The following is a 27748-nucleotide window of genomic DNA, read 5'->3' as shown; positions in this document are numbered from 1 at the left end:
TTATATTGTAATTGGATGGAGTACCACTGAGATTCCTTAATCTCCTCCGCTAATCTAAATGCCCCTTCTGCCACAAATGATCAGCAAGCCTTCAAACTAATTTTCCCCTTGGTTTACTTAGGAATTGCCCTTCACCCTGCTCTTTGAAAGACAAATTCAGCCCCAAATCTGATATTGAGTGGCTGACCTCTTGAATCTCCTTGAAATTCCTCAATTTCAGCTATTGGAATTCAAGTCCTAGGCCCTCAATTCTGAGCATGCATCCTAAGGTGGCTATCAAACACTAATTTCTACTGTTAAGAGTTTAATCGTAAGAAAAGCTAAAAAGCTATTAGTGCCCTACTCAAACAACCATGGAAACTATCACCCCACAGCCTAGGATCCCCAAAAAAACTAGTGCCCCCTCCTATATATATTCACTTGCACCAAAAGGACCTTGGGCTACCGCCACCTACTCCTAGAGGGATCCAAATTGCTGTCATACTATAGGACTGATCCTTAGTGGCTGTAAATCACATCAGTAGTCTCTCCTTGCACTCTAATAGCCTCCTCTCCTACAATGATTGAAATAGACTTTTACCAGCCCCTAAAAACGTTTTTTCCACTTGCTTGGGCAAGTTTTGCCAACTAGCATTAGACACCTTCTTTGATACTACCCCTTAAATGATCTCTCACTTTAGCCCACCAGATTGGTTGTTCACACAACCATTGTATCTTTGATGTACTTAGTTACTCTTCACAGAGTTCCTTGTACGACAGGGGGTTTTTCTCCAAGGTATTATCAATAGAATTTTCTTTTCTTGGAAAAAAAAGAGTTTTGCCAACTAACAGCCTTCTAGTCCCATTTTTCAACATTATCCAGCTAATTAAATTGATTTTTAGAATAGTAATCAATTCTAAAAATTAATTTCATAATTATTCTAGTACTCAAAATTTTGATTTTACTAGTCAATAATTAAATTGACTAGGTCAATTTGTCTTCCAAGAATCCGTGAGCAATCATTAGCCCTTAGACCAACATTAATTAGTAATTCATGCCTAGTCTCTAAGGTCACCACCACCGACATTAGTAGCCAATAAATTGGTCCAAATGAAAATCTGACATTAGGTACCATCTAGTACCTATCAGGTATAACTTATTATAACTTTGTCTTTGGCATCAATTGATATCTTGGGATCCTATGTCCCACATTGTGAAATAATTGGCTTGCACCTCACATGAGCAACTCCTATTAGCACATTTGATTGACTTTTAATTGAATGCTAAGCAAAGCAAACAAAATTCATGTCCTCGTCTCAAAGCACCCCCTTGAAATCTTTGCAGTCATCCTCGATTTCACTATATTGTGTTAGAGAAAAATGATACTGCACTGGAATTTCCACAAGCCATCACAATCACAACATTGGCCACTATTGTCCAACCATGCCATATGCCCCAAACTTACTGAAATTTTGCAGCCAGCATATACATAACATAAAACTGAAATACAATCCAAAATTGTTGCTAGAAACCCATTGGATGCATCCATAACTCATGTTTCCTAACTGTTCTAACTATCAACCATAGGAAAGCATTAATTCAGCATAAACCTGTTAGTCTGCTCTTATTCAGTCTCAGTCTGTCATCTCCTGGTTGTGAGCTCCTATCAGAGTCTGACAGGAGACAGAGGAGCTCTGTCAGTGTGTTTTTAGGCTGCTTTAGTCAGCATGCAGCCTTGGGCATTTTACAGCCCAGATCTGGGCTGTTTTTGGGGTGACTGCCCATTATTTTGGGCAGTCGGACCAGTTCTGGCCAGTCGGACCAGATCTGGCCATAGTCGGCCAGATCTGGCCAGGTCGGCCAGTTTAGCTGGTCGGCCAGTTTTCTGGCTGGGGGGCTATTTATAGCAGCCCCCCCCCAGTCAGTCCAGTGTATTCATGCTCTGCAGGTACAGCACTGCTCCCTCCATCTCCGTCTCCGGCATTGGTGCTGCCTCTGCTTCCAGTCTGTCCTGGTTCCCTCACTGACACTCCGGGCTGCGTGCAGGGACTGTTCTGTCCATTCCAGTGTATTCAGCATTCATCTCAGTCAGTGCAGACTTTCTTCCTTCATTCTCTGCTTCCTCTCTCCTCTCCTCTGTGTTCGTGTTCTTCTTTCGCTGCGCACTCTCACATGGTATCATCGCCTGATTGAGAGCACGGAGGACGAGAGAAATACCTTACTGCTGCTGCCCACAGTTCCACAACAGCCAGGCGATTCCATCAGGCGGCTGCCAACAGGTCCATCCCAGCCAGGCGACTGCATCAGAAGGCTGTACAGCCTGCGTTTGCTGTACACAGGGGCTGCCACGTCATCCAGTGACGCAGCAACCCTGCGTTTGCTGCCAGGCGACCTCTTCTACTGCAGGGCGACCCTCCTACAGCTTGCGTTTTGCTGTTTTGCAGGTCACTTCTACCCCGGCTGCTCCTATCCTGCAGGCGACCTCTGTCTGGGCTTATACCCAGTGCTGGCGGTCTCGATTCTGGTGTTCGACATCAGATCTATTTGCGTTTTGCAGATCCAGGTGTTTGTAGGCACTCTGTGCCTGCATCTTGGTGGTTGGTGACCACATTGTTGGTCCTATTTCGTCAGCGGCACAACTTTCTTTGGTATTTTGCAGATTGGAAGATGTCTTACCAGTTTTCAGGCTTTGAAGACTCAGAGGATGAGCTTCTTTCTCATCATTCCTCTGAGCGGAGGCGGGACTATCGTGAAGTTCGACATCGGGAAGACCCTCCTCGCACTCGTCCTTCTTCAGTCCATGCATCTCGGAGGGTTCCATCTACTGCGAAGGTTTCTTCAGTGAAGACTGCATCAACTGTGCGGATGCCTTCCTTGATTCCCTCTATCCAGGTGCCGATTCTCCCTTCCTTTCCGAAGGAAGACAAATTGGATGGTTCCAACTATTCCCTATGGTCATGCATGGTGGCTTGCATCCTTGATACCTTTGATCTGTGGGAGCTTGTTTCTTCGCCCATCGACCGACCCCCCGTGGATTCGTCCGATGGCACCTCTATGGACCATGCAGCCTTATGGGATAGGCTCAACTCACGAGCCCATTCCTTTCTTTTTATGAGTCTCCATGATTCTGTTCTTGTACATGTTCACAGGTTAAAGACCGCGGCGGAAGTATGGACAAAGCTTGCGTCTTTGTATCAGCACAAGACATTTGCCCACAAGATTTCCCTGGAGAAGAAGTTGCGGATGCTCAGTCTTGATGGTTCTTCTTCCATGAAGGAGCACATCACGAAGATGGAAGATATGCGAGGCGAGCTAGCCTCTCTTGGTCGTCTGATATCGTCTGAGGATATGGCGATGATTCTGTTGACTCAGCTGCCATCACCCCGTTATGATGTCTTCTACACCAGCCTCATCACTACGAGAACCCGTGAGACTCTCCTATGGGAGGAGCTTTCCCCGCTTGTCTTGGAGCATGACGAGCGACTCAAAGAGGTGGGAGCCAGTGGCTCCACCAAGGCATTTACGGCTGCCACAGGTGGTGGCAAGAAGAAGAAACAAAAGAAGGAGAAGTCCAAGGACAAGAAGGAGGAAGATAAGAAGGATGCAAAGGAGAAGAAGCCCAAGTGTCCCCATTGTGGGGAGGGCACTCATCCCGAGGAGAAGTGTTGGCAGAAGTATCCCCATTTGAAGCCTAAGGAGAAGGACTCCAAGGCGGCCCCAGCCACAACAGAATCTGCGTTTGTGCATCTCTTTGTTGAGGAAGACACTGCCCTAGCTTCTACCACACAGGAGAAGCCTTGGCTCGTCGACAGTGGAGCATCTTCACATATGACCTTCCGTCACGATTGGCTTCAGGATCTTCGTTCCCGAGGAGGTACAATCACCATTGGTGACAATTCTACAGTTCCTGTTCATGGAGTGGCGACTTTACCTATGTTTTCTGACAGGCGGTCTTCCTCCGCCAAAGTTCTCTATGTGCCTGATTTGGGTTTTAACCTATTATCTGTGCATGGTCTTACTCAGTTAGGTACCCGAGTCGTTTTTACTCAGGATGCAGTCACAGTGGAGGATGCTTCTACAGGTGATGCTCTTTGGAAAGGTACACAGGACGGTGGGCTTTATACACTCACAGCCTTGGCTGCGCGGACTTCCCATGAGCTTGGGCTGCTCTGGCATGCTCGGTATGGTCATTTGAACCTCGATTCTCTTCGCCGGGCTTCTAGGAGGAAGATGGTGGAGGGCCTTCCTGATTTCCCTCCTCTTCACACTTTGTGCCCTAGCTGCTTGAGGGGCAAGCAGCACCGGCAGCCTCACCCGCAGGTTGCTTCTAGGAGGGCTAGTTCTCCGCTTGAGTTGGTTCATACCAACCTTTGCGGACCTATGGGCACGGCCTCCCTTGGGAAGGCCAAGTATTTGATGCTGATTGTGGATGACTTTAGTCGTTATGTGTGGCCTTATTTTTTGGAGTACAAGAGCGAGGCGTACTCCCGTTTCTATGAGTGGCAGGTGTTTGTGGAGACCCAAACAACTTCCAAGGTCCGTGGTGTTCGAGCTGATCACGATGGAGAGTTCACTTCTCACCTTTTCTCTCAGTTTTGCAAGGATCATGGTATTCGGGTGGAGTATTCCCATCCGAACACACCATCAGAGAATGGTGTGGTGGAGCGTGCGAATCGGACCATGATTGAGATGGCCCGATCTATGCTGGAGTATAGGAGTCTTCCTCATTTCCTTTGGGGTGAGGTGGTGGCTACAGCGGTGCATATACGCAACCGCTCTCCGACTTCGGCGTTACAGGACATGACTCCATATGAGGCTTTCTTTGGAAAGAAGCCTTCCGTGTCCCATTTTCGCATCTTTGGGTGCGATGCTTTTGTCCATGTGGACAAGAAGAAGAGGAAGACGAAGTTCGACTCTAAGTCGAGAAAGTTTATCTTCGTTGGTTATAGTACGACCACGAAGGGATATCGGCTCTACGACCCGACGACTCGGCAGGTTGAGGTGAGCAGGGATGTGATCTTTGATGAGGCTTCAGCCTCTGAGGATCCGATTGATGGTTCTATTTCAGATGTTTCTTCATCTTCGACGGACCTCCCCCCACCTTCTCTCCCTTCACTTCCAGGATCACCCTTAGCACCCCCCATATTCCTCCTCCTTCGGCTTCCCTTTCCCCTTTGGTGGATGTGCCTTCGTCTTCTACGAGCTCTTCTACCGCCACTTCGGGATCTTCACGGGATATACAGCCTTCTTCAGATGCGGAGGATTTACCTTCACTCGGTGAGGGGGAGTCCCTCTCCGATTTGGGTGCTTTACAGGTTCCGGCGACCCCCCGTTCTCCCTCACAGAAGGAGTCTCTCAGGATTCCTTTATGGTATCGCTGGCTCATGCAGGATTCAGGTGTTACTCACTTTCCTGCTTCTTCTACAGGTCCTCGTCGATCAGCCCATTTACAGGCCCAGCGGGACAGTTCACTATGTGTGAACTATGCTCTTATGTCACAGATTCTTCAGGATTCCGAGCCTTCCACTGTGGAGGAGGCTCTTGCACAGGATATTTGGAGACAGGCTATGCAGGCCGAACTCGACTCCATCGAGCGAAACCATACGTGGGAGCTTGTACCGCGTCCCGCGAAACGGAAGGTGATTGGTGTGAAATGGGTCTTTAAGACCAAATATCTTGCAGATGGCTCCTTGGACAAGCACAAAGCTAGGCTTGTTGCCAAGGGTTTTGCCCAGCGTGCAGGGTTGGATTACTTTGAGACTTTTGCTCCTACAGCTAGGATGTCTACCATCCGAGTGCTTTTGGCTCTTGCTGCTAATCACCGTTGGCCTGTCTATCAGATGGACGTCAAGTCTGCTTTTCTGAATGGCGTTCTTGAGGAGGAGATTTATGTTTCACAACCTCCTGGTTTTCTTGTGCAGGGGAAGGAGGATCATGTCTACAGGCTGCGGAAGGCTCTTTATGGCCTAAAGCAGGCTCCTCGTGCTTGGTACCAGCGGATTGACCGCTTCTTTCTACAGAGTGGCTTTGCGCGCTCCGCTTATGATCCCAACCTCTACTTACGGGTTGTGGATTCTCTTTCGGTGTTCCTCATCTTGTATGTGGATGATCTTATCATTACGAGGAGCGACACTCAGCAGGTGGAGCATACACGGTCCATTCTACAGCAGGAGTTTGACATGACGGATCTAGGGATCCTTCACTTCTTTCTAGGTCTGGAGATCTATCAGATGGCACAGGGCATTTTTATCTCACAGCACAGGTACATCTCCGAGCTTCTTTCGGAGTTTGATATGGCTGAGTGTCGGCCTATCTCATGCCCTATGGACCCTGAGTCCAAGCTTTTGACAGCTGGAGTTCCTCTTACCAATCCCACCCGTTACAGGTGCCTTGTTGGCTCTCTTATCTGGCTGCTTCACACTCGGCCGGATATCTCCTTTGTGGTGGCTTTATTGTCTTCCTTTATGCAGACTCCTACCCAGGATCACTGGCAGGCGGCCTTGCGGGTTCTTCGCTATTTGCAGGGGACTCGATCCTTTGGGATCATGTATGGAGATGGGATTACCCTTTCTGGATGGAGTGATTCTGATTGGGCAGGTGATGTGGATTCGCGACGATCCACTACAGGTTATGCTTTCACCCTTGGATCTGGTGCTGTCTCTTGGAGCAGCAAGAAGCAGCCTACTATGGCCCTTTCTTCTACAGAGGCTGAGTATCGGGCCCTATGTTCGACCGCTATGGAGGCAGTTTGGCTCCGTCGCTTACTCGCGGAGATTGGCTTTTCCCAGACCGGACCTACGGAGCTGCGCGTGGATAACCAGAGTGCTCTTGCTCTGGCCAAGAACCCGGTGTTTCATGCTCGTACGAAGCACATTGAGGTTCAGTATCACTATGTTCGAGAGCGGATCGTGGATTCGGAGCTGGTGGTGGTCTATTGTCCTACGGCGGCCAATGCAGCTGATCTCTTTACGAAGCCGTTGCCTCAGGCTTCTCTGCTTCATCACATGCGGTTCTTGGGTCTTCAGACTCTCCCAGGAGTTGAGAGGGGGTATTAGCCTGCTCTTATTCAGTCTCAGTCTGTCATCTCCTGGTTGTGAGCTCCTGTCAGAGTCTGACAGGAGACAGAGGAGCTCTGTCAGTGTGTTTTTAGGCTGCTTTAGTCAGCATGCAGCCTTGGGTATTTTACAGCCCAGATCTGGGCTGTTTTTGGGGTGACTGCCCATTATTTTGGGCAGTCGGACCAGTTCTGGTCAGTCGGACCAGTTCTGGTCAGTCGGACCAGATCTGGCCATAGTCGGCCAGATCTGGCCAGGTCGGCCAGTTTAGCTGGTCGGCCAGTTTTCTGGCTGGGGGGCTATTTATAGCAGTCCCCCCCCCCCAGTCAGTCCAGTGTATTCATGCTCTGCAGATACAGCACTGCTCCCTCCGTCTCCGTCTCCGTCTCCAGCATTGGTGCTGCCTCTGCTTCCAGTCTGTCCTGGTTCCCTCACTGACGCTCCGGGCTGCGTGCAGGGACTGTTCTGTCCATTCCAGTGTATTCAGCATTCATCTCAGTCAGTGCAGACTTTCTTCCTTCATTCTCTGCTTCCTCTCTCCTCTCCTCTGTGTTCGTGTTCTTCTTTCGCTGCGCACTCTCACAAAACCATGGCTGAAATTGTCAATGGCATTTCCTAAGATGCTGTTGTCCATGGAACCAGCTATAAACCATTGAAAATTGAGCATATCTGATGATAGACTAATTACTTGCTGATTTGAGAACTGATCACAAACTGCTGCAAATGCAATCCCAAACTGATCACAACGTCATTGCAAAAACTGATGCAAAACTAATCCCAAAAGTAACCATAAACAGTTCTCAAAACTGAGCTGAAACTGATCAGAATTTGATCTCAAAACCATGGCAAAAGCTCATGCCCAATTGATCATGAACTAATCCCATACTAAGGCAAAAGTATAGTCTCAAAGCCGTGGTAACAACCATACTCATCTGCATACATCTCACACCGACTAGTACACTGAATAGTGACCTCATGGTAGACATATTGTTAGCACAGTACCTTGGATGTATGCTAAATACATCCGAGATCCACTACATATGAGAGTTGTCCGCAACTAGCAAAGTGGAATTGCTACCACGCCCTTGAGCCTCAGGCAATACTCTGGACCCCTACTCTACTGAACCTAATTGAATCCAAACTGACATCAATTGTAACGAAAAGGCATCTAGGTAAAGCTGCAACAACTGAGGATGGTCTACCAAGTTATCCTCTTCCATCCACTTTGCATCTACTAGTGAAACAATGTTGAAACTTCACCAAGAAGCATATGGAAACTTTACCTCTAACTTTACTTGCCTTGAAACCTCCACTAGGTTGTGGGCCTTTCTTCACCTCAAGCATTATGATGCTTTACACTTTCACATTGTTGCAATTTCAACTTAACTAATATGCAACATTGCATCCAGTTGACTAGCCCCTCATGTGTACGTGGCATGCTAGGAGCACCAGATGCATTAGGAATCTTTTTTATATACTTAAAACCATTGCAATGTGACTGTGCATGGGAATGTGAATAGTACCAGCTATACCAAGATACATTTTTCCATACACTGCATACATTACTAGTTGCATTTTTCCTCATGACCAACACTATACGGAGCATTTATATGACCAACATTAATACCATGAGTCCCAAACATATTGGGCTACATATATACGTTGCCAAACTTGCCATCTTGTGTCCCAACATCATACCAACATTGTTATACATGGGGTTATACATATTACCAGCCATACCAAATACAATGGGCCTTGCACACCATGCATTAGTTATACATGGGGTTATGCATATTACCAAGACCAACTTGTCTTGCTGATAATGAACAAAGAACGAGTGGTCTCGAGGAATAAACTCTTGAAACTACTCAAATGAAGACCACAACAAATCCATTTTGGACTGAAGTCTTTCCACCTTGGCTTGGAATAAAGGGCGTAAGGTGGCATTCCGTTGAAGGACCATTAAATCCATAGGGGATAATGAAGGAACTGGCTGCACAGTAGGACTGTAAAGTAGAACAAGACTGAGCCAATTGTTCCTTAAGCTGTAGAATCTGAGTATTGCTCTGTTCTAGGGTAGTATTAGTTTATTTAAGCTCTTCTGTCTACGCAACTATCAAAGTTTTAAGCTCTTGAGACTCCTGCAACAATCTATCCCGCTCCTCAGTCACAGTAACCACTTGGGATTGAGTTTCAGCCAACCGAGTTTTCAAACTAGAAATCTCCACTTTTTGAGCATCAGTAATCTTAGTCTCCTACTCCATCTGAGTATAAAGATTAGAAAATTTTTCTTGAGCAAATGCTAGCTCATTATTTGCCTTATTCAACTCCTCTTTGGACTGCTGAACTTCTTCATAACAAGAAGAATAAAGCTCCTATCACCAGGCGTTGTACAAAGGAAATGGAAATTTTCAGAGTACCATCTCAATGTGCTCTGAAAAGATTTGGCATTGTGAGAAAAACTGACATGTGACTGCTAGATTGAACAGGAATGGAGACTAAAGAAGTAGGAATTGGGGCTGATTCAGTCACTCATTCAAGTCGCTTTCTCTGAATCACCACAAGAGGGAGAGAATCAATATCCTTAAGGACAACATCAATACTTTCAGTAGGAGGAAGAACCTCTGGAGGATCAACTGGTAATGTAGGAACTTCCCTTACAGAGGCAGCATACGCCAAGAAAACAGAAAGATAGAAACCAAATGTGACATTAGTTACATTACCCCTTGTGACTCTCACAAAATGCTGATCCATCTTTGACAGGAGATAGGAACTCCGATCAATAGTAATTTCTTTAAACACCATTCGGGAAGCTGTGAATAACTATTTCGAAAGGTAATTAGAATGTGTTTTGGTAGGCATAAACCTGTCCTGAAGGAATTGGCATAATTGCTTCCAGACAAGATTAGAGATCATGGAGACACTAATGCTTGAAGTAGTAATAACCCTCTTAGGCTCCAATACATCCTAGGTTTGCTTCTGCAACAACTTGAGGATATCCTCGTCAGAAAACAATTGTCAAGCAATAGGAAAAGGATCTCCTTGATATAGTAAGGACAAAGCCTTGCCCAAGCTTTTAGGCGTCATATGGATAATTGTTCCTTGAACAGGACTAGACCTCTTATTCTAAGAGGCTAAAAACTAATCACTGACATCAGTATCCTCCGGGATAAGCGGCAATGAAAGTGCTACAAGCTCATCCAGCTCCTCAACCTCACGTTGAATTTCACCAAACATATCCTCTAACACATCACCATGAAAAGGCCTCATCAAACTAACATGAAAGGCATTGTGTATCCGCCAATGCGGAGGTAATTTCAGCTGATATGCCACATCGTTGATCTTCTATAACACTTGGAAGGGCCTCAACTTCACGTACAATCTTTCTCTTCCTTTCATCTTTTTCAGCCTTGCCTTTTCAAAACGCAGCAATACATAATCACCCTCTTCAAATTGCAAGGCACATCTGTGGCGATCAGCTACCCTCTTCTACCTTTCTTGCAATCTCTTAAGTGCATATTTTATCTTTGCAAAGGCTATATCCAAGTTTTCCACATAACGATTAGTCTCAAAGATCTTATCCTTAGTTTCCAGAATAGGTGGTATCTTCTTGCCACCCTCAACCACCTCAAATGGACTTTTACCCATTAAACTATACACTGTGTGGTTGTAAGCAAACTCAACCAACGGCAAATACTACTCCCACTATGTCTTGTGGTCTGAATCATAGCATCTCAAAAGATCTAACTCTATGGAATTTTCTTCCTTAGACTGACCATTTGTCTACTTATGAAAGGACGATAAGAATTTCAACGTGGTACCCATATTATCAAACAACTTTGACATACCATGATAAAGATGTGTTGCAAAAACAATCGTGCCATATCATCAGCCTTTATTTTCTTCCTCACCACAATAAAATGGGCTTGTTTTCTAAACTTGCAAATGATAGTTCATACCCCATCATTACCTATAGGTGTCATAGAAAGCTCAAAAATAAAGTCCATTGCAATGCTTTGCTAAGGCCTATCTAGAATAGATAAGGACTGCAACAAACTCGGCATCTTTTTCCTATCATGCTTTACCTTCTAACAAGACAAAAATGGAACCATGAAACCAGCATTTCTTCCGTGGATAGGTGGTAATTCCCTAATTACAACTTAATTATAGTAGTAACATTTATTAAGTTAAAGAAATATCGAAAGAGATGCCAGTTTTGGGAGCACTAAGGTATCCATTTTCCAGGATTGTAAGTTAACTTGCATTTCTCAATTTCGTAATAAATATTACTATTGTAACTGAGTTGTAATCAGGAAATTACCACCCATCCATGTAAGGAAGGCTCGTTTCACCAGCTCATCTTCTTTTTGTTCTCCAATGCTTTTGGTGCAAAAAAAAAAAAGTTCATGGTGTATGTGCATTAAGATAATTGCGTGGTCTTTACCCACTAGGCTATTGACTATTAAGAACTCTTTTGCAGGTTCTATTCTCTGGGAAAGTACTCAAGAGGGTGGGCTTTACAAGCTCACAGTCCTTGCTACACAAACATTTCATGAGGTTGGGCTCCTTTGGCACACTAGTTATGGGCATTGTAACTTTGATGCCATACAAAAGGCTTCTCAAAAGAACTTAGTGGAGAGCTTCCTAATTTTCCTCCTGTCTGCTGCAATTGATAAGGCTCTTGCACAGGATATTTGGCGTTGTGCCATGCAAAAGGAGCTCGATTCTATCGAGAAAAATTAGACTTGGGAGTTAGTTCCGTATCCACGAATGCAAAAGGTGATTGGTGTGAAGTAGGTCTTTAAGACCAAGTGCCTAGCTGATGAATCCTAGGACAAGCACAAAGCTAGGCTTGTTGCCAAGGGATTTACACAAAGGACAGGATTGGATTATTCTGAGACTTTCACAACCTACAACTCGAATGTCTACTATTTGAGCTATCTTGGCTCTTGTAGCCTATCACCGTTGGCCTATCTTTCGTATGGATATCAAGTATGCCTTTCTAAATGGAAACCTAGAGGAGGAGATTTATGTTTCACACCCTCCTAATTTTCTTTTGCAAGGAAAGGAGAATCATGTCTATACATTGCAAAAGGCCCTTTATGGCTTGAAGATGGCTTCTTAGGCTTAGTATCAGATGATTGGCTGATTCTTCTTATAGAGTGGCTTCCATGAGTGACTCATGGGAGGTTGATTTGACTCGTGAGATCTTGCAACAAGAGTTCGACATGACATACCTAGGGATCCTTCACTTCTTCCTTGGTCTAGAGATCTATCAAATGGCACAAGCCATCTTCATCTCCCAACATAGACACATCTCCAAGCTTCTTTTGAAGTTTGGTATGGTAGAGTGTCGACCTGTTTCTTGCCCCATTTACCTCAAGTCCAATTTTCTAGAAGCCAGAGAACCCCTACCAGATGCTACCCGTTAACAGGTGTCTCATTTGTTCTTTGATTTATTCATACTTGGCAAGACATCTCTTTCGTGGTAACATTATTGTCTTCATTCATGCAAGCTCTGATTCAGGCTCACTAGTCAACTGTTTTGCACGTGTTGAGCTACTTACAAGGGACTTGATGTTACAAGATCATGTATGGAAAGGGCGGCACTCTTTCTGGATGGAGTGGCTCAAATTGGGTAAGTGATGTGGAGTCGTGCCAATCCACTACAAGTTATGCTTTCTACCAAGCACTTTGTTCTACAACTATGGAGGCAGTTTCGCTCCTTCAGATGTTGGCAAAGATTGGCTTTCCATAGACAAGACCCATATAGCTACACATGGATAACCAAAGAGTGTTAGCTCTCACAAAGAACCCTATGTTTCATGCTCACACAAAGCACATAGAGGTTTAACACCATTATCTCCAGGAGCAGATCGTGGATTCCAAGTTAGCGGTGGCCTAGCCTTTGCCCAAGGCTTCCAACCTTTATCACATGAAGTTGTTGGGTCTTCAAACACTCCCAGGATCTGAGAGGGGGTGTTAGCCTACCATTTTATTCCATCACTCTATCATCTCCTCGTTGTGAGCTCCATTAGAGTCCGCCGACGGAGACATTGGAGCTCTGACTATGTTTTGCATTCAATTTTGTGTGCGTTTCTTTTCCTAGTCAATGTCTGCAGAGTGATTTCTCATAACCAGCCAGAGGCTGTGCAGCCTGTTTACCAGCAATTTGCTCTAGATGGCTCTGATCAGCCCCAAACCTGGCATGTCAGCATTTTGAACTGCATTAATGCAGTCAGCCAGGCAGCAGTTAGCTAGTTTTGGCCCTTTTTGGCTATATATAGCCAATGGCCACTTTGGGGCAGGTCACTCTCTTCTGTCTTCTGCAGGTGCTCTCAGATTGCAGCATACTTCTCCATCTCCGTCAAGGACTGCTGGCTGCACACTCTCTCATCATCACTGTATTTGGCCCTGTCATCGTTTTTCAGCCTCATCTAGTGCCCTCACTGATGCTTTGGGCTGCGTGTAGGGACTGATCAGTCCCCCATTGTATTCAGCATTCATTTCAGATTCAGTGCAGATTTCTCCTCTTCATGCGGTCTTTTCTCTTCTCCTTTTCTCTCCGTTTTCATGCTCCTCTTCTGTTGCACACTCTCACACACCACATTACTCACAAACATAGTGGACTGAGGGCACTGTCACAAATGGGAGTTAATTGCTAGCATCATTGCTTGGTTCATTTGGACAGTAAGGTGTAGTCATGCCATTGGCCTTCACAATGTCCTCATTCGAGAGACTCTCTCTAGGATCCGGACAAAGACCATTCACATACTCCACGGGAAATGGGAGAGATTGTAGGGCGACTCTGAGTGGATGAGGAGGAGAAGAAATGCCTTCATAGGAAATGGGACTCTGACACCTTTCACTTGGCATCACATGCTTTGCCACTATAGCCCACCAAATTGGTTCTTACTCAAACATCATATTTAATATGTACTAGGAAAGCTTGTCTGATGGAGAAAACATACCTAGGAAAAATGGCTGGAGCCAGAGACTAATAGTTTTGGTCAATAGATTGTTTGTTGAATCTTGAAAAGTGATAGAAAGCCATTCCTGCTTACTGAATAGATATCCATCTTCCTTAGAGAGGTGACATATTGGAGAAGCAGACACAAGAGGGCATTTTGCCAAAATCCATAAGGAGCAAGTCTGTCTTGTGAGATGCAATCTTAATGGTGCAAAAAGCTGGGGAGACTATCCTGGTCAAAACGTTTAGCAGAGGTGATTCAAGTATGAAGGGCATCGGAAAGTTCTATATCATTGACTGGAGCCAATAGGGAAAAAGTTGAAGCTGGCACCATTGGAGTGTCAGTTTCCCAGACAGCACATAGTGCCAACTAGAGGTTTTTCTGCTGTTATCAGTTGCTTATATCAGTGCCCACTGCCCAGAGGTAACCCAACCACACTCCTAGACGATGACGCCATTGAAATGGGTTCATTTCTGTTCTCACTTCCCTCCCTGCTCTTGGTCCGTTTTGTTTAGTCAGAAACCTCCGCATGTATCATACGAGGTTTAACACACACAATGAAGGTGGGAAACAACTGTTTGCAGTATTCATATTTACCACTCCCCTGAACATGAGTTGTCCTGTTTGGTATTCATATCAAACTTCTATCTTCCAACATGCCACTGATAGCTGCAATGCCACATATCTGAAGAGAGAATGCTGTACAACTGAAAAATGTATGTTTCTCTATAAGATTTTTATCATTATGCAGCATCCTGGTGTGACTATGCATTGTATAATTTTCAAAGGTAGTGACCTTGTGATACCTGCTATTGCAACTGTATAATCATAGGGACTACTCAATATGTAGCCTGTTTCTGGATGTCCTACAAGCAAAGACCAAGTACCAAGCGCAGTGGGAATAAAGTTGATACTAACATATCCAATTTCTGAATCATAACTCACACTTCTAGACACCATGTTACTCGTATTGTTTGTTTCAAATTGTCCAAAAGCACGTCGAATTTCTTCCAGTGTGGCTGCTCCATTGGAATTTTTCTTCAAGTTGCCATATTTGTCTCTCACTGGAAATGTAAAGGTTGCCAATTGTCCGACAGCCAGGTCATCACTATCACCATTGGGCCAGAATCCAGGGCCACTATTTTGAGCTGATAAAGCACCTACGCAGGCAACAGTATAATGATTCATCTTTTCTGAAGAATCAAGAAAGATGTGTAATACATAACCAGCCACAGTATCTTGCAATACTAAAAGTAAATGAATTTGTTGACCAATCATAATTCTCCAAAGGTACTTTAAAAAGGTCAGGCAAAGGCACATACCTGCCTGGAAAACAACAGCCAAGGTATCATCCAATGGAGTGATGGTTCCATTCACCTGCTCAGCATATACCCGTAGCCTGTAACTGTTGGTAATATTTACTGCGCTGCCATCCACCATACATGTGGCCATGTATACAACAGAGACTTTATTCACACTACAGGAAACTTTTGTCTTTTCACCATTCATGTCAACTACTACTTTCAAACGACTAGCTGAGCCAGTATACAGTTTGCAGTAGGGACACCATTTTGTGCTACAGAAAGCTTTATAATAGGCTGTACAAACATATTCTTCGCAAGCAATGACCATAGGCTTTATGAAGAAGGAATGTTCCCCTCCCACGGTCATAATTAGCTGCTGACTAGCATTGAGTATGTTTGAGCATTTTGTGCTGATGGAGTAATCTGCCAAACAGCAAAGATTATTTCCTTGAGGTCTCCCTCAAAAGCTTATGAAGTAAACAAGATTTTACATACATAAGATCAAAATTGAGTAAGTTTGAGTGTGGTGGAGCAATCTGATACAGCAAATATTCCTTCAGAAGAAGCTTAAGAACTAAATCAAATTTTACCAATGAAACAATTACAAATATTTCTAGCCACGAGAGGTGCAAATTGTTGTATATATCCTAATAAAACCAGTCTGGGTAGGGTGAATGAGGTCTGGCATCAAGAGAGAGAGAGAGTCTGACGCTGATCATTTTGACTAGGATTCTATATGCTGTTCCAAGTAAAGTGATTGGTCCCCACTGGGTAATCTCCAGTCTGTCTCTGCTTACCTTTGGGATGAAGTGAATCAATCCCTCTGACATCCTTTCCGGCATATCTCCTAATGCCATGATCTCCTGAAATACTACTAAAATTCGTGTGCTGATCACATCCCAATAGCTCAGGAAGACAGCCCTGTCCAATCCATCATCCCTGGGCACTTCCCTGGTGGTAGTGCTAACAAGGCCTCGGCAATATCCTCCTCTAGAAATGGGCGCATCAAATGTATCCTCATGCTCTTTGTGGCCACTCTCTTGGTACTCTACCACAAAATCTCTCTATCCCTCTCCAATCCTGGAGGCCTCATCGTCGTGCCCAACAAAGCAATGTAGTAATCCGTGGCCACCTAACCAACCTCCTGTGGCCCTTGGGCAAGGGATGCATCTGCTCTTCTAAGTCACCTGACACCCTGTCTAGAGTGTCTAGGACCTATGGTGCAAAAGATTTCTTTGTTTACCCTATCTCCTACCTGTGCCCAAAAAGAGGCTCTTGCATGGTACTTATACTCTGATCTGGCCTCCTTCATAGCATCTATTTCTGCTTTGGCTGAATACATCCTCTCTACCACCCACCTACATCCTAGTTATCTTTCCTCCTGCCTTTGAAGTGTTGCAAATGAGGCTCTAGCAGCCCTCTCTTTCTCTAAGAGACCTTCCCTCTTGCTACTAGCCTTCTCTTTAAGAAAGGAGCTCACCTCCCGCAAACTCTCATCCAAGTCCCTAGCTGCCCTACCCACTAAAAATGACTTCGCCCTCCAAATCCTGGTAATATCCTCCCTCAATTCCTCATCGTGATACAAGTGTAAAGGAACTCTAATGTTGGTACCTATTCCTGTGGCTCCCTCCATAAAAACCAACTATACCAGTGCATGATCTGATAAAGTGGTTCCTAGAACAATACTAACTAGACCCCCCTCATCACAAGCCCAATCATATATATAAAATCTATCCAACCAAGAGAAGATCTTGGCACCAATTGTCCTATCTCTTCTCAAGAACTGCAAGGAGCCTGTAGATCTGCCAAACTATGTCGTTAACCAAGGGTCATGTCCTCTGATATGGAAAATAAAATCCTCCCAAGCTGCCTGCTCTCCTCCTCTAATAGTGTCTATGTATCTACCCCTTCTATCCTTTGAGTCTTCAACCACATTAAAATCCCCACATACAATCCAATGGTCAACATAAGGTAGAGACTAAGTGTAGTCCAAAAAAGTCCTCTCCCTCTAGCAATCAGGGGTATGACTCACATAAAGCGGTAGTCCCTTCAATTAATACCTAGTCTTTTCACATACACACACAAACAGAGACCTCACTCCCTCGCTCAACACCAGATTGGCCCCGAAGACCAGCGCCCCTTTCAGTATTTCTTTATCAATTAAAAGATGGAAGGTTACAAAAAAAATGAAATGTTCCAAAGTACAAAACCTGTGAACAGTTGGCTTTCATCTTTTCTGAGTAAATTTCAGCTACATAAGGACAGTACAGCATATCCAAAGTAAATTTCAGATGCATAAGGACAGTACAGCATATCCAGAACAACATCCCAAGTAGGAAAACACTTTTTGTGACCTTAACTCAATAATTCAAGTGTAGAATTGCAATCTGCAGAACTCTATATTTACTATTTTTCACTTATTTCTTGACCTGTTCTCAGCCTTATTCCATTCCAAATCTGTTCCATACTAGTTGGACTACAAACCCTTTGACCCTAGCAACATTCCAATAGTAAAACTGTCCCACAAACAGCACTAAATCAAAGCTAAAAACCTTGTTCCTATGTGGCGTGGTCATCATTTTCTTTAGTTAATGCATTGGAGAAGCAATCAGCTACTTCTGAACGTGGACAGTGAGGCTCTTGCCTCAGTAGAAGAGCAAAGAAAACACAGAACTGTACATTCGATGGAATCAGCCCATCATACTGAGCATTTCCTCTGAGAATACAGAGAGAGTTGACCAGAGAGAGCAAGATCTACCTCCATGCATGAGTTAGAGACGAATAAGTACTCTCCATAGCTGATGTACTTGCAGCAATCTGCCCTCAGTCCCTCAAAACTTCACACTCAGATCTGCCCCTCCTGCCTATTACGTTTTTTTTTTAATGCTCTCTCTCTCTTTTGGGAATTTGTGCCCAAATTGTGACACATGGCATACACGTAACAATTTTCCCGTTTAAACCTTCTAGTCTAAAATTCTCCATGATCGGTACAAAATTTGACCTCGGCAGAGGCCAGAGAATTAATCCTCTGGCAAAAATGAAGATAATGACGTGAACAAATTCTGGGGTCCAAAAATAGTAACTCCCTAAATTTTAGGGATGGTGATCCTTGCATTCCTTAGTCATTCTGAGCAACCTTTATCATTGCAACCACATCAAAAAGTGTAATGTGGCTCAGTTACAGTGACTTTTATTCCATGGGCATTCTCACATGTGCATCTTCTGTCTTGGCCAGGCTCATTGTCATGCACCATCTCCAGCAGCTAAGCACACAGTCCCAGACCAATGGCATTCTATTCTTCAATGCTATCCAATCCAGTTACAAGGCTTAGACAAACCATTAGTCCAATTTGTCCCAATGGTTGCCTCTTTTGACCATTCAAAGATCCCGACTTAATCCAAGAGAACTCTAGGGGTAAAAAAGCAACATCAACTAAAGAAAAGAAAAATAAAATATTTATATAAGTAAATAAGGTAAGCAACTGCAAAAAGTATCACCATCTGGTGATAGATCGTCTAAGTTTCTCATACCAGCATGGCTCCATGGACTATGCCTGTCTCTTTTGCCACCTAGTGTATACTCTGTCCTCCTGTCTAATCACTGCAATTTCTGCAACCTCATGAAGAGAAGGAAACTCAATAGAGTCTAAAGAATCATCTGAATATGTGCCAAACTCCTCGCTCCCTACTCCCTCTAATGAGTAACTGAATCCACCTCTCTCTATGGAAATCCCTCCCTCCTACTGAGTATCAAGGATCTAAGAAACAAACTACTCGATGGGGACTTCAACTACGAGATCCATCTCAAGCGTTCCAAGTGTGTCCATCACTACCTCACAAGACTAGGGGGCATGAGCTAGCTACTCCACCCCACATGGGGAAGTCACTGCCACTCTAGATGTTGGTGCTACACTTGGTGGCTGAGGCTCTATCACCTATGGCCTAGGAGAGGGAACCTCAGGTATAGCCATCTCTATTGCCTCAAGTGTTGTAATCGGACTCATATATGCAGTACGCCTGGGATCCCAAAAAACTATCCATCATCTCTCAGCCAACTACTCTCGCCCCTATCTCTCTCCCTATCTCTGTCTCTACTTTCTCCTTTCTCTAGAAGCTCATCTCCTCTGCAACTCCCTCTCACTCCTGTGAGGCAAGGGCCCTCCCCCTTCATCCTGAAAGGAGAATCTCCTTTGCTCCATCCTAGGGAAATCTGCTGCAAGGTGGCCTACCATCTTGCAGGCAAAGCACTGTCCTGGGAGACCAGCGTAATATGTCGTCTGAATCATACACCCTCCGTGCACTCATGAAATCTTGATGGCTCGAGAAAGGGATCCCAATGCTGAAGTAGTGACCATAACTCTAACTAATGGGTGTTGAGGTCGTCTCTCCGCCACTGCACCTATGAAGGTCATGTCCTGTTGAATGGGATGCCCAAAAGCTCTGCCAATTTGGGCTATTTGAGGCAAAAAATACTGGTCAAGGCCAGGGATTTGTACCGTGATAGTTGTGCCATCTCTGAGTGTGGATTAATCCTTGCCCTCAATCCATCTATCAAAGAAGGAAAATGCAATTCCGAAGTCTAATGGGCTAGTGGCAAGTGTCACTATAGACTACTCTAGTGTGCTAAAGCTGACCCTAAAGCACCCTTTCCCCAATGGGGTTACCTTTGTAATTCTTGTTGGAGTGCCTGTGAGAGCTGCATGTATCATTTCTTTCAATGCATGCATCAATGGTCTATCACCTAGCAATCGGCAAAGCAGAGATGACACCTCCAAGGCTGCCACTCTATCTCTAATGTCAAGCTTTGCGTCAAGATCAAACTTGATCTGTGGGATAGTATCCGACATGAGAGCAATGGAGGCTGCGTTGGAGTCCCCAAAGGTGGAGGATGCACTGGCTTCTATCTCATGGATCAAGTTTTCTTCTTTTAGTTGTTGTGTGGGACCTTTTGATGCTAAATTTTCGACGATCTATCGATCTTGCGGTAAGTCTTGTGAGGAGGGAATGAGTAATGAGGAGAGGGAATCCATTGCTTGGAACAGTGTTGAGGTCACAGGATACAAGACTCAGGTCGTCAAGGCAGGACTAAAGGCGTGCTACAAGACTGATGGTTGTTAGGAAGCAAAGGAGTACGCAAAGCTTCTCTCCTTTATGCATGATGCAAGACTAAGGTCGTGATGCAAGACTCGGGTCATCCTCAAATGTCCTAACTAGGGCCAAAGTTGTGTGTATGCCCCCATAGCTAGATCTTTGTTGGTGGGGCTAGAAGGAAGAGGTTCAATATTCGTAAATTAGTGCTCGACAAGATTTATTTTTTTTAAGAACATTCTTCTATTATATGGGGCTAGAGGGGAGAGGTTCAATATTCAATATTCTTCTACATGCAAACATTAAAAAAGAACAATTGAAATGAGGATTGTGTCCACAATTGGGTTCCAACTATAGTTTGTCAATAACGTATTACTCATTCCAACGTATAGCTTCATTAACATCTTCCAGCTTACAACTATAAGTTATTGCATATCGATAAATTTAAGTTTTTAAAGTAAGTCTTTAGAACTTACTAACTAGGAGTTAAGACATCACTTCATCCTTTGTCTTCCCTTGATGATGTGGCGTTCTTGTTCTTGTTTCACCCTCTTTGAAAATTCTTGTCCCCATTCCCGTTTTCGTTCCTGTTCCAAAATTTCCCTCAACTATGGAGTGAGCTGAAGCAAGAAAGTAGTGTGTGCTTGCTGAACTGAACTGAAAAGAGTAAGGGTACAACCTAAATTAGTAGGTAAAGGGTTGGCCTAACCAACCCTTCACCAACAACTGATTAGAGTTAAGCTAATGGACTCTAGTCCCTAGTGTCACTACTTTTAAATGTCAAGACACTAGATACACACACACTAAAGTGACACTTATTAAAGTGTCCACACCATGCAAATGACATGGACACTGCCTACATTTGACAAATTCTAACACCCCCCTGCAATGCCAATGTGATGAAGTACAAGGATGATCAATCACCAAAGGGTAATATGTTTAAGGACTTTAAAAAAGCCTCAAACTTTTCGTGTGGTAGTGCCTTGGTGAAAATATCTGCAACATTTTCTTATGTGGGTACATAAATCAAGTTGATCTCTCCTGCATAGCATCTCTCTCTGACATAATGGTAATGCACCTCAATGTGTTTCATGCTCACATAAAACACAAGATTTTGTGCCACTACAATAGCACTCTGACTGTAAGAAAGAATGGCTATAGAACCCTCCAATGGTAAGTGTAGATCAGCCAACAATCTATGCAATCATACACATTATAGTGTTGCAATGAAGGCTACCTTGTACTCAATCTCACAAGAAGAGGTAGCCACTGTAGATTGCTTCTTGCTTAGCCATGAAATGCATGAGCAGCCCGGAAAGAAACAATGTCCACTAGTAGACTGCCTACTGTTTGCATCACCAACCCAATCCAAATCACTATAAGCCTATAAGTGCAAGTCTCCCCCCCGAGGAATAATAATGCATGTGATTTGAGTACCTTGCAAATATTTGAAGATCCGTTTAATAGCTTGTCAATGTATGTATGGTCCATGGGCTGTGAATATACTTGCTCACCTGAGATATTGCATACTAAATGTTAGAACGTGTGTTGCAGGGTAAATAAGACAGCCAACAACCTGGCTGTAAATTGCAACATCAAACATCACTTCACCATCATGCATAGACACTAGCTCCATAGGGGTACACATAGGTTTGTAATCTTGCATATTAAACCTATGTAATAGCTTATCCACATACTGTGCCTGACATGATGATACCATGTTGATTTTGGGTGAACTGAATCCCCAAATAATAGTGTAGGTAGCCCATATCTAACATAGCAAAAGCATATTTTAATTTAACCTTAAAATCTACAATTTTTCCCTCTATAGGTCCAATGAGCAGCATGTCTTCTATATAAACAATGATAATCAACAAGTCCCCCCCTTCATTCTTAATGTATAGAGTGGGAGCAGTTGGACTATTTTTGAACCCTTTGCTGGTCAAATAAGCATCAATTTTAAAGTACCACGCACAAGGAGCCTATTTGAGACCATAGAGAGCTTTATGTAGCTTGCATGCCATGTGCTCTTTCCCCTTAACCACAAACCCTGGAGGTTGTCACACATAAACATCCTCATGCAAATCCCCATTCAAAAATGTTGTCTTAATGTCCAACTAATATACTTTCCAACCATAATTTGCAGCCATAGCAATTACATATCCCACCGTTCTCATACGAGAAGTAGGAGGACATAGATTATGACGAAGCTTTTGCTCCTTCTATGCATAGCCTTTTCTACAAACTATGCTTTGTTTCTGTCAATGGTGCCATCAGCCTTGTGTTTGAGTTCAAAAACCCATTTTGTGCCAATGGCCTTCTTACCAAGTGGTAAATCCACAAGATCCCATGTAGAGTTAGTGGCACGAGAGACTAACTCATCTTGCATGGTCTACATCCAATGTATATCTTCTTAAGCTTCCTCCAAGGAAGTAAGCTCATCATCATCCAACAATAAGCTCATAAATACATGCTCATCACAATCATCTACTTCCATAAAATCAGCCAAATGTGCCCTTCCTGCATCACGTGCTGCATGTTTAGTAGCCCTTCTAGTGCACTGAGGTAAGAGAGCATCCATTTTACTCTCCTGAGGATACATAGCAACCATCTCAAGTCTGTTTTGGCTGCATTCACAATAGCTCTTTCATGTTGTACTACATCTTCCACTGCATTTGGCAGACCATCATTAAAACCTTGCTATTCAGGAGCATATGGTGTAACAACAACTTACTGTTATATGTCTATCCTGCCATTTAGAGAAGGCATGGACTCCAATGAATGTGGCAAAAGACCCTCAAATACACCACCAATGTCACAGGTGGCTAGCATTTAAAACTGATCATATGAAAATGCAGCATTTTCAACAAATATGGCATTCCTACTGACAAAAACTTTCTTCGTACATGGGTCATACAAGAAATAGCCCTTGCTCTCTAAATTGTAGTCAATAAATATGCATTTTATAGCCTTGTTATTAAGCTTCCCACGAAGCTCTTTCAGAATATGTTCATAGGCTATGCGTCCAAACACCTGAAAGTAGTCAATTTTGGGTTTCTTCCCATGCTAAGCTTCAAATGGTGTCATCGTCTTCAGTGTCTTAGTGGATGCATGATTCAACATGTGATTTGCACATTGAAGGCCTTTTAGCCAAAATTTATGAGGCATTCCCTTGCTTTTCATCATACAACAAGTCATCTCCATAAGAGTCTAATTCTTCCTTTCAACAACACCATTTCAGATTGCACGCATTTCAGATTGCACACATTTCAGATGACTTTGGGTATTAGGGAGCAGATTGCATGCATTTCAGAACCAAGGTATCTCAGCCGACAGACCCGCAGGTGGATGCTGACGGTTTTACACAGGTCCACGATGACAGAGAGGGAGACGACAGGGGTGTGAGAGTGCGCAACGGAAGAAGAACACGAACACGGAGGAGAGGAGAGAGAAAGCAGAGAATGAAGGAAGAAAATCTGCACTGACTGAAATGAATGCTGAATACACTGAAATGGACTGATCAGTCCCTGCACGCAGCCCAAAGCGTCAGTGAGGGCACCAGATCAAGCTGATGATGAGGGCAGCACCGAAGACGGAGGAAGATGACGGAGTCGGAGTGTGCACCTGCCAAAGAAGGAGGGAAGTTGATAATACAACTGACTGCCAAGTGGGAAATGGCTATAAATAGCCAAAAAACCCAAAAACTAGCCGACCTGAAATTTGAGGCCATAAATATGTCCGACCAGCATTTAATGCTGGTAAAAATGCCAGGAATACTCTGAAAAATCCCGAAAAGGGTGGACAATGTCCGGCAGGTGAGGCAAGCTGAAGAATGCAAAAACTGCCCCGGGAAATGCACATCTGAGTGCTCTAGAATGAGCTACCTCCTCCGTCAAAACAAGTGATAGACAAGTCAGAGCTCCTACAGTCCTCATCTGACTCAGACTGAGGCTCACAGGCAGGAGATGACAAGGCATGACAAACATGACTGCTAACAAGGGGGAGCCTCAATCAGCCCCTCGGACACAGCCACGGTAGTAGAGAACAGGAGGGCGGGCGACAGACCCCCGACAAAGCACCACATAGCACCCCCCAGGTCATCCCACCCAGCAGGATCACAGGCTCCACCCCCACCACCCATTGAGGCGTCACAGGCTATCCCACCTAAGATCCCACAGCCCCCATACCCACCCCCTCCTTATGGATCACCCCCGAACCTATCCCACAGCCTCCTCCTTCCAGGGCCACTTGCCCCCCTTTACACCCACCTCATACTTCCGATCACCCCACTATCCCTCAATCTTCCTTTTTCCCACCGTCTCCCCCACCGATCAGCCCCCTAATCCTCACCTAGTATGTGTGACACCCCCTCCCCCCCCCCCCCACCGATTCCCCCCTTCCCACAAGGGGTAACAAGCCTCACACGCCCATATCTTCTCCTCACCAGCAGCCTAGCCCCCCCTCTCCCCACACAGCCACTAGCTCATCTAGCCCAGTTGCCCGTCACACTTTCCCTTGACAAGCATAGTTGCTCCCACAGGAGTTTTTCCGCAGTGGTCCATGGTCCTACTTTAGAGTTGCAAAGCGCGGAGATTTTCCACTAAATCTGGAGGTGGATATCTTCATGGTCCGCAAGTCAAGGAGTAGCAAGGTCCATTTACTAGTTCCATAGGATGGACCAAATTATGCTTTCTTCTTTCAAACCTCTCATTCAAGAGACTAGACAATGACACAGATAGAGGAGGAAGTGAGGGGCCAGGTTACAGACCACATCTCCTAGTGGATGGGTGAAGGAGGGCTAGCACTATTCTCCCAGCAGTGGCCAGGATGTATGATGGACATTAACGAGTGAGCTGGAGTCGAGGTCCCACATCTAAACATCATTTTCGAGCCCCTACCCAGTGGAGCTCACCGATGGATGTGATCGAGTGGCCCCTCGCACAGGCTGCCCGCTTCTACCAGTGCACAAAGTCACGTCTCTCAGCCTGCTAGCTAATAGACGCACTGGTGGTACCACCTGGAGCATCTATTACCCCCATGGTCCGCCCAAGAGCCACCATGGGCGAATGGAGTTCACCCTCTAGGCCTGTGGCAAAGCACATTCGCATACCCCATAGCTCTTCTTCTTCGTCAGCAGCTTCCACACCAAACAGATGCCTGTTCGATCAGTCACAGGCTTCCTCATGAGTTTACACCTAGCATCTTGGAATGTGAACAACCTCCACTATAGTGGGGCATATGGCTCCAGGAAATTGATTGTTCGGTAGGAGCTGTGGCCTGCCCTTGCAGACGGATCGACATCTTACTTCTTCAAGAGCACAAGCTCACCCCCGCGCCCAGGCCATCGGGTAAGGAAGGTACTTCTAGAAAGCTCACACCCCTATTGGGAGTACTCCATCGGTGCCCACGACACGAGTGGAGGCATATGCACCTCTATTGGTCTGAGCCTTACTGCCTGTGTGCAAGACCACGAGACGATTGTGGTAGGAAGGGTCCTATGGATCAAACTGGACTTAGGGGACTTATGCCTTGGAGTCCTCAATGTCTATGCTCCTACGAAGGTTAGGGCATGCAGCAAGTTCTGGATGGAGATTATAGTAGGACTTCCAGAGATAGATACTTGGATTGTTGGAGGAAACTTCAACAACCTGGAAGCCTTAGAGGACCAACAAGGCAAAGGCAGAGACTACCAGGGTATGGTAGGGAACGAGCAAGAGGCATGGGAAGTCTTCCTCCTCAAGGTAGGGGCACAAGATGCTTGGCGAGACAGCTTTTCACAGAAGAGAGAGGCTGCTAGACTTCTCTTGGGGATACAGGCGGCTGGGTGGAGCTCTCTCGGAACGACTGGACCAGTTTTATGTGGGAGAGCAGGGTTGCTCTCAAGAAGGCCAGGTAGGGCAGTTGGCCGGCACCACCTTGTCTTATCACTACTCGGTTCTCCTCACACTTGATGCTCCCGCTTCAGCCCTTGGCACACAATCCTGTCAAATCCCTGACTTGATCTACTGGAGGGAGGAGGTGAGGAGGCACATTGAGCAGCTCTGGACTAGCAAGTGGGACAGGAGGGACCGGATCGCAGAGAAGGTTGCAGAGGTCTTAGCCAAGTCAAGCAAGATCTGCCAAGAGGCAGCCCTACATGCCAGAAAGCAGGGCTGGGAGGAGCAAAGAGCACTCTAGCGAGACCTAACAGCCACTCAAAGACTACTCTAGGAGGCACCATGGGATCCCGCTCTCCACACATAGGAGGTGCACGCACAGGCAGCCCTCACCAGTCTTGAGGACAAGCGCTCACAGTTTTCCTTCCGTACCTCAACAGCCTTTTGGGCATGGAAGGGGGACACGATGTGCAGGGAGTTTTTTCAAGTGCATTAGCCTCGCACCTCAGGAGATCAGAATCGCAGCCTCCGTGATCAATAAGGGAGGATTCACTCTAGCTCAAATGAGGTGATGGAGATTACCACTGATTACTACACACAACTTTTTCAGCAAGAGGCAGTCTCAGCCAGAGTGCATCATTGTAGACAGCAGGTCTGTGACTACATTCTGTCCCTCATCACAGAGGAGATGGGACGCTCCCTCCTAGACCCCTTCATAAAGAAGGAATTAGTGGAGGCTTTCCATGCACAGGATGGGCAGAAATGCCCGGGTGAGGATGGTCTTTCTAAGGCCTTCTTCACTACCTACTGAGAGGTGGTGAAGGACCCCCTACTTCTGGCCTCTCAAGAGATTTTCAACTCCGGAGAAATGCCAAGGAGTTTATCGGCAAGTCTTGTCAGTCTCCTCCCCAAAGGGAGAGACCGGTTGGAGCTATCCCACTGGAGACCAATCACCTTGTTGTCAATGGCCTGTAGGGCACTGGCCAAGATGATCGGTAGTTGACTCCGCCCCGTGCTTCCATACATCATTCACGACACACAGACAGATTTTGTCCAGGATAGGAGCATCCTAGACAATGTCTTCACTTTCTTCGAGGCAACCGAGTGGGCTCAACATAGTGGTCAAGGATTGGTTGTGCTCCTGCTGGATTTCGAGAAGACCTACGACAGGGTTGACTAGGACTTCCTAGAGGGCACTATGGCAAGGTTGGGCTTCCCCCAGGCATGGATCTGTGGGGTTTCTGCACTTTACAAATCAGTCACTAGCAGGGTTCTCATAGGTGGCAGGAGGGGGGGAGGAGTTTCGGTTGGAGAGATCTGTAAGCTGGCAGGGCTGTCCTCTTGCCCCGTATCTATTCTTACTCTTTGCAAAAACGATGTCGTACTTCCTTCGCTCACGGGTGAGCAGGCTACGTGACCTTCGACTTCCAGTGAGGGAGGAGACGGAGCTGCTAGACTTAGAGTATGCAAACGA

The 27748-nt window shown here is 45.3% G+C and overlaps 1 protein-coding gene across 5 annotated transcripts in view; it reads right to left on the bottom strand.

Moving 5' to 3' along the window:
• Positions 1 to 27748, bottom strand: part of LOC148041852 (uncharacterized) — a 218910-nt gene that overhangs the window by 173518 nt on the left and 17644 nt on the right. For 4 of the 5 annotated variants that reach the window (XM_087683285.1, XM_087683277.1, XM_087683293.1 and 1 more), the window contains exons 3-4: positions 15329 to 15733; positions 14813 to 15166 (exon numbers count right to left, since the gene is read on the bottom strand). In XM_087683285.1, the coding sequence (XP_087539411.1) occupies positions 14813 to 15166; positions 15329 to 15733 (759 nt within the window). The remainder of the gene's footprint in view (positions 1 to 14812; positions 15167 to 15328; positions 15734 to 27748) is intronic. The other variant, XM_087683309.1, reaches the window with a different exon arrangement.

The sequence above is a fragment of the Lygodium microphyllum genome, chromosome 1 (assembly GCF_053477565.2).
Source record: "Lygodium microphyllum isolate KBCC chromosome 1, Lygodium_microphyllum_v1.1.10, whole genome shotgun sequence".
Lineage (NCBI taxonomy): Eukaryota > Viridiplantae > Streptophyta > Polypodiopsida > Schizaeales > Lygodiaceae > Lygodium > Lygodium microphyllum.
This window is presented reverse-complemented; position numbering and strand designations above follow the sequence as displayed.